The sequence below is a fragment of the Echeneis naucrates genome, chromosome 21 (assembly GCF_900963305.1).
Source record: "Echeneis naucrates chromosome 21, fEcheNa1.1, whole genome shotgun sequence".
NCBI lineage: Eukaryota > Metazoa > Chordata > Actinopteri > Carangiformes > Echeneidae > Echeneis > Echeneis naucrates.
Window position 1 is genome coordinate 353,352 of NC_042531.1, and position 7,255 is coordinate 360,606.

At 43.0% G+C, this 7,255-nt stretch overlaps 1 protein-coding gene across 1 annotated transcript; it reads left to right on the forward strand.

Moving 5' to 3' along the window:
• Nucleotides 1-3,326: 3,326 nt before the first annotated feature.
• On the forward strand, nt 3,327-7,253 carry ube2g2 (ubiquitin-conjugating enzyme E2G 2 (UBC7 homolog, yeast)). The gene is made up of 6 exons (XM_029529926.1): nt 3,327-3,418; nt 3,895-3,930; nt 4,050-4,095; nt 4,868-4,986; nt 6,006-6,146; nt 6,243-7,253. The coding sequence occupies exons 1-6, from the start codon at nt 3,376-3,378 to the stop codon at nt 6,353-6,355; spliced, it is 498 nt and encodes a 165-aa protein (XP_029385786.1). The 5' UTR covers nt 3,327-3,375; the 3' UTR covers nt 6,356-7,253.
• The last annotated feature ends 2 nt before the right edge of the window (nt 7,254-7,255 follow it).

The window sequence follows — 7,255 nt, forward strand, 5'->3', positions numbered from 1 at the left end:
ACCCACAGGTGTTGGTGGGTGGAGCCAGAGGGCAGGATTTGACACACCTGGACAGGACAGGTCCGCAGGGAAACAGGTTTCACTCTCACCAGTACAGCTTCTAAAGAGTAACTCATCATCTGCTGTGGCTTTAAAACCTGATGTTCAGGTGAACTGTGACATCGCTGGTGGGAGTTGCTACAGGTGTAACATCACATCTCTCACCACAAGCAACCACAGGATGATGAGCTAGTCTTTACTGAGCACGTGTGGCTTTGTAGCCATCACCATGGCTCACCAACAAAGCTCTGCCCCCCACAGACATCTTCACACTTTGTTTCAGGCTCTTCTTCAGTAATGGTGTCTCCAAAACTCTGCCCCCACACTGGCCTCTGTTCGTGGATGTTTCCTTTCACAGCTCTGATGTTTGTGACACGAGTCTTATTTATTTTATGGTTTCACTCAGATCCACACACATTAAACCAAACACATCTTTAACCATCATGATGAAGAAAAGGTTAAAACGATGCGTTCAGGGGAAAAAGGAAAGTCCACCATCAAAATACAACAAATCTACAAAATCCTTGAGCTATGGTAGACCCCAACTAAAACATGTCTGCGGAGGAGCACAGCTGGGGCTAACCTTCTGTTAGCTAACAAACTTTAGCTCTTCATTTGAATTGATGTTAACTGTGAAAATGATAATTATGTTAATTAGTAACTTGTAAAATATTCAATTTAATTCAGCCATAATGATCATTCAAGATTTTTGACTGAGTTAAACATTCTTATATTAGCAAAGGGATGACAGACCTACTTTAAAACAGGGAGCTAACCTGCTACTGTAACAAAGCTAACAACCATAGTTAAACATTTGGACTTGAAGCCCATCTCACTTCCGGTTTGGTCACTTTTCTTTCATCCTGTTTTCATCCTGTTTCTATCAATGAGCTTTACCTGACATCTTTGACAGTGAACACCATGTCTGCCATCTGACTGTAGTCTTTAGTAGTGCTTCTCAATTATTTTCTATTACACCCCCCCCCCCCATTTTCTATAAGTATTAGGATAGTATAGTGTTACTATCCTAGTAACGCTTAAGTATTGTGTTTGTCCACAAAATTGTTACAAATACAACTCTGCATAACATTGTATGCTTTTTAAAATCAAAGAAAAAACATCCACCCCCAAAAACATGAACTTTATTATCCCTGTCCATTTCAGAAAAGCATGCATTAAAAGTGCATTAATTTGCATCAAATCCTTGAAAACCTTAAACACAATCAACAATATGAATGCAACTGCTGCATTAAGTGAAAATACAAATTTACAATGACAGATTTAACCATTTTACTACAAAAAAAAAACTAATTAAAACGAATAAATAATAATAAATACAATTTATCAGCATTATTATCTCATGAAGATAATAATAAAAAAAAAAAAAAAAACACTTTTGACTTTTCCTTTCTTTCCCCTTTCGGCTCTTTTCCCAGTTCAGGGTTGCCACAGAAATTCAGCTCCATGACTTTCATGACTGATATGGCTGCAGTTTTAATGCTGAATGCAAATAAAACAAAACCTGCAAAAAGAAAATGAATAAAAGCAATGCAGAATTTTTAATCAAAATGATGAAGTTTTTGATCAATAGCAAAACTCAAGCAGCTCAGCGTGATTGGGATGTAAAATCTGTAAGTGCCTTCTTAATTTATTTAGTGAGTTTTTAGACACAGATACACACACACACATACACTAATCTTTCCTCCCACCATTTTATGGGACGCCACATGAAAGTTTTGTTTGATGCGGCAATGAAAAAGACACTAGCTAAAACCTGTTCCCCAGGGTCACTGCGCCAGAGTGACACTGGCCTTTGGCAACATGATGCTTTCACTGGCAGTCTGTTATTGTCAACTTCTCCACCGAATGTCACATTGTGAGATGAAGTCAGTTTTACTTTAGCTGGCTCAAAAAAAAAAAAAAAACATTGGGTGACTCACAGGGTGTCGTCGTCTCAGTGTCCTCACAAAGTGTCCTCACAAAGTGTCCTTACAGAGCGTCCTCAGTGTTCTCATTGAGCTTCGCCCTCCCAAAGTGGACGAGAGACAACATATAGAATCTTGATCAAATAATTCAGCCATTTATGTTTCTCATTAATCAAAAATTTCAAAATAAAAGCCACACTATTATAAGAATCATTTATCTGGATAATAATTTAACATCCCATAATTATTATCACATAGATTATTAGATGTTATGTTATTTTAAATTTGTCACAGTCACTAAATCTTTTTACCTCACAATAGAGTTATGTTTCTTAATTCTAAACTGGTGTCAGGATGTAATTATAAAATCTTATTGAATTAAGTATCAATAAGAATCAAGTATGAAGAGCTTAAACAGAATTATGAAGTAAGTTCTAATTATCGATCTTTTCAATTCTCAGTTGACAGACGAATTAAAGCTCAAACAATGAAGGAACTTCTTATTTGATGTTGAAACAAAATAAAATCTCCAGAGTATCCAGCACCTGAACGTCTGAACATTGGTCCCTCGACTTGTTTTTGTCACATTCCAGCTGTTTGTGCTTCACAGGTGTGTGTCTGTGCGTGTCCATCTGCTTGACTCTGTGTTGTTTGAACTTTACCTGGGCCTGTTGTGTTTGATGGTTGTTTGAAGAATGTTTTGTTTTATTTAATGCACAGATTCATAATTATAATAATTATATAATTCTCACTTAGACTGATTGGTTTTGTATTTTATGTATTAAGATTCTATTTGTCTAATTTTTATAAAAATATATCAGTTTGAATGGCAGATGACATGTACGAGGTCAGAGGTCACTACGACTGTCGTTACACACAGATACAAATAAATTTTATCACCAAACTAAACAGATGCCTTTTGTGTGTTTGTGTCCAAGATAGCAACATGAGTGTTTGAGTTGATGGTTGACCTGTGTTGTTTTACAGACAGGCCTCTTCAGGCAAACAGCTTTTATTCTAACAGTCTATAATCTTATGGTTATACTCTCATTTTATTTATGTCTTCATTTTTGTTTCACACTTTCTTCAGATTTCAGATTTTTTCAATAATGTACCATTTTAATAACTGTAAAATTGGGCGAGATGTTTTTGTTTATATTTATCTGTTCCGAAGCGTCACAAACACTGGAGCATAGAGAGGCTAACGGGAAGTGACGCTGTCGCATCGTCACGGCGCCCACAAAAGGCGCTATGACATCATAGCTCCAGCAGGTGGCACGGCGGGGCGGGAAACCTCAAGGCAAAGTAGATCTGAGCACGCGCCGCTCCGTCTCTGAGCATGCGCAACTCCGTCTGCTGTGGTGACGAAAGCAGCAGGAAGTGGCATCCGGTCTGATCCTTCGGACGGACGATGGCCGGCACCGCGCTGAAGAGGCTCATGGCGGAGTACAAACGTGAGTTACCGGGTCACACAGGGCACAGAGAGCTACCCCGGAGCTGAGCTAACTGCCGAACACCGAACTTTAAGTGTCCGATGTGTTCTGGCCAAATTACTGCAACACAACTGATGTCTGTCTGTCTGAGCAGCTCCACACAGTGAGATAATTGAACAGGTCATTTTTTTGAATGGAGTTCAGTTCAGCACGACTCTTCCTGTTTCTGAACCAGCTGATGGAGCCGAAGGACCGTCTGTTGATTTCGCTGTTAGCATGTTAGCTAACTGATCTGGACCAGGTCTGATGTGGTCTAGATCTGGGGGGCGGGTGGCTGGTCTTGTTCCCAACTGTCATTCTGGGCAATAAGGTCTGAATGAGTCCTTAATCAGAAAGAAGCAAAGGTCAGAGGTCACAGCATTATTTTGCTGTATGCTAACGTGTGTGTGTGTGTGTGTGTGTGTGTGTGTGTGTGTGTGTGTTCTCGTTCGTTCCAGAGCTGACCCTGAACCCACCTGAGGGGATTGTTGCAGGTGAGACAAACACCGAAGACCTGAATGGAGACCTGGACCCTGTGTGACAGGCTCCTCGTGGATCAGATCTGTAGACAGAGCAGGAACTCTAACGGTCTAACGGTTCTGTTCTCCTGCAGGTCCTGCCAACGAAGAGAACTTCTTTGAGTGGGAGGCTTTAATCACGTGAGTAGAGATCTCAACCAGGACCAGGAGTTGGTCTGTTGGCTCTAATTTGTTGATAACAAACCAGTTGGCATGTCATGTTCAGGTGTCCACATAGTCAGACTGAGTCCTGGATCCACCATATTGACTGCTCTATCAGCCAATCAGAAGAGGGGATCAGAGCCTAACTTCTAATTGACAGAGAGCCTCAAATGGTCCTTTAATCTCATGTTTTTATATCAGAATAAACAGACAAACCTCATCAACACCTGCACAATATGAGAGCAGGTGAGACCAGACCAGGGTTAGCGGTGTGATGTCATCAGGTGTTACTCTCAGTCTGCCCTTCAATTTAACCAGCACCTCATTCAGCCCACATTCCTGTCAGTCTGACTTCACTGCCTCAATGAGATCATCCACATCACATCCATCATTACTTCGGTCAGTCCTCAGGTCTGACTGATGTCTGTGATCTGACACCTCCAGGAATCCTAGTTCTCCACCTTAAATCCAAATCTTTTTCTTTGTGTGAGTTGCGTTCAGAATCATGTCAGCTCAGAAGGTCTACCTCCCATAGTGAACAGTGTTTTGGTTTTACATCTGAAGCTTAGTGACACATCAGACTATCATCTGACAAAGGGAGGGCTGAGTCCAGAGTCTGGTCCTGTCTGTTTGATCCGCATCGGGTTATGTCAGGCCCAAACATCTGGACATCGGACAAAAGGCTGCAAAAAGTAGACCAGTAGAACCAGTGGACTCTTGGGCTAACTGGACCTGTCTGTCTCTGTTCCAGGGGTCCTCAGGACACGTGTTTTGAAGGTGGAGTGTTTCCGGCTATCCTCAGTTTTCCCTCTGATTATCCCCTCAGTCCTCCGAAGATGAGGTTCACCTGTGACATGTTTCACCCCAACAGTAAGTCCACCTGCTGCTGAAAGAGGCCCCGTCCTCTCACCTTGCCTGCACAGCCCACAGGCCACAGAGGTCAGCGTCAAATATTTAACATTGTCCTAAAAATGACTCCAAGGAGAAGGAACATCCTTCTGTGAAATCAGAGGTCATGTGATCTGAAGGAAGTCAGCTGTCATGTGACCAGAGTCATGCTCACAGACACAGTCTGACTCCAGCTGTCACAACATGCTCTTACCATGTTGTCAGCATGCTGCCATTAGCTGTGATTACTGGGCAGAAATCTGAGCTGTGATGTCACAGTCTGAGCGTGCTCTGTAGTGATTAGAGGGCAAGAGGCTCGCTGCTGACCCATCATCATCACCATCACACACACACACACACCAGCATGACCTGGAGCTGAACTTCCTGCTGTGACTGCATCCGATTCAGGCCGATCCTGGTCTCAGATCTGGTCCAGGTCTGAGCTCACATGTTGTACCTCATACAGTTGAACAGTATGTTGTTTCCTCTTCCCGGTTCTGGTTGTGTGAACCGGCAGCAATGACTGCAGGATGTGGGTTCGATTCCCACAGTGACAGCAGCTGTAATGACCTGCAGCTGTCAGTAGGAAGGCAACAGGAAGTACTTATCAGACCCAGATAGACGTCGGATGTCTGATAGTTGTCGGGGCAGATCACTGGTTGTCCCTGTCTCACATGACAGGCAAACACGTTGTGCATGTGTGTCAGTGTGAGGACAGAATGGTCCACCAGCAGGTGCGCGAACACCTGGAGCTCAGATAACCACCGTCCACTGGACCACCTTCTCCAGAGACAAAATGTCCTCACAGCACAGTCACCGAGTTGCACAGATTGGGGCTGTTGGCTGCTCCTGCAGAGTCTGTGTGTTTCTGTGTGTGTCCATGTGAGTATGAGTCTGTGTCATGTGACCTGCTCTGCATCTGATTGGATGTTGTACACTGAGGTTAGATGGACCTGATGTAGAACTGATCCTGACCCTGATCCCGTCTATATCCCGTCTAGTCTATCCAGATGGGCGTGTCTGTATTTCGATCCTTCATGCTCCGGGTGACGATCCGATGGGATATGAGAGCAGTGCTGAGCGGTGGAGTCCAGTACAGAGTGTGGAGAAGATCCTGCTGTCAGTGGTCAGCATGTTGGCAGGTACCATACCCACTGTGACATCATATGATACAGCTGTGACAGCACATCCATGTCATCAAACCTGAAAGCTTCAGTGCCCCCCCCTTGCTCCCACAGAGCCCAACGATGAGAGCGGAGCAAACGTCGACGCCTCCAAAATGTGGCGTGAGGACAGAGAGCAGTTTTACAAACTTGCCCAGGAGATCGTACGCAAGTCACTGGGCCTGTAGATGATGTCATCACCCCAAGATGATGATGTCACCACCTTGAGACAGCACCCAGATTTGTGTTTGTTTGTTTCAGCAACAGTCCTTTTCCAACCACTACTCCCTTTTTCACTAGGATAAATAAGACACACACACACACACAGGATGGACAGATGGACAAGTGGAAACCGATTAGATACAGCCATTAGTATTATCATTTTTATTTCTTAATAATCAACAATAATCATTAATATTGATATTTGATCCCAATAATCAAATCTGAGCCTTCGCCACATCACTGATTATGTCACCACTGTTTTGACTCCACCAGCATCATTAGCAGCATCAGCATCCTGCTAGCATTCCCTTTTTGTTCAGCATGTTGATCCTGGTGAATGAGCCGGAAACAAACAAACTCCCAGTGTTGACGAACGTCAATGTGATTGTACGTCGTCACCGTCTCCTCCCTTAGTACAAAGAAACAGGAAGTGGTTTGTACTCAGGGACAGGACATCAGACTGAATCTTTGGTTGACCTTTGACCCCGACACAACCAAAAAGCTCAGAACAAACAGGAAAAGAGCAGCTTTGATTCTCATTTGTTATCATTATGACATCACAACAAATACAGCAGGTTTTTAAAGGTCTACAGGGTCCAATTCAGGTGGAGCTGATGAACCCGACTCGTCTCATCCTGTGGACCTGATGCACTTTACCTCCTATGGACTTTGAGGAGCTTAGGCTGGTTTTAGTTTCTCTTTTTAAAAGAGAAACTCTTTTAAAAGGAGGCATCTGAAAAGACAACGGACTGAGACATGTGTTTCTTTTAATTTGTTGATTTAAAAAGATTCATGAAATAAAGAAAGGAGCAGAGTTTGATTAAAGACACCGATTCAATCATTAAAGCTTTAGTTCCAAACTGACA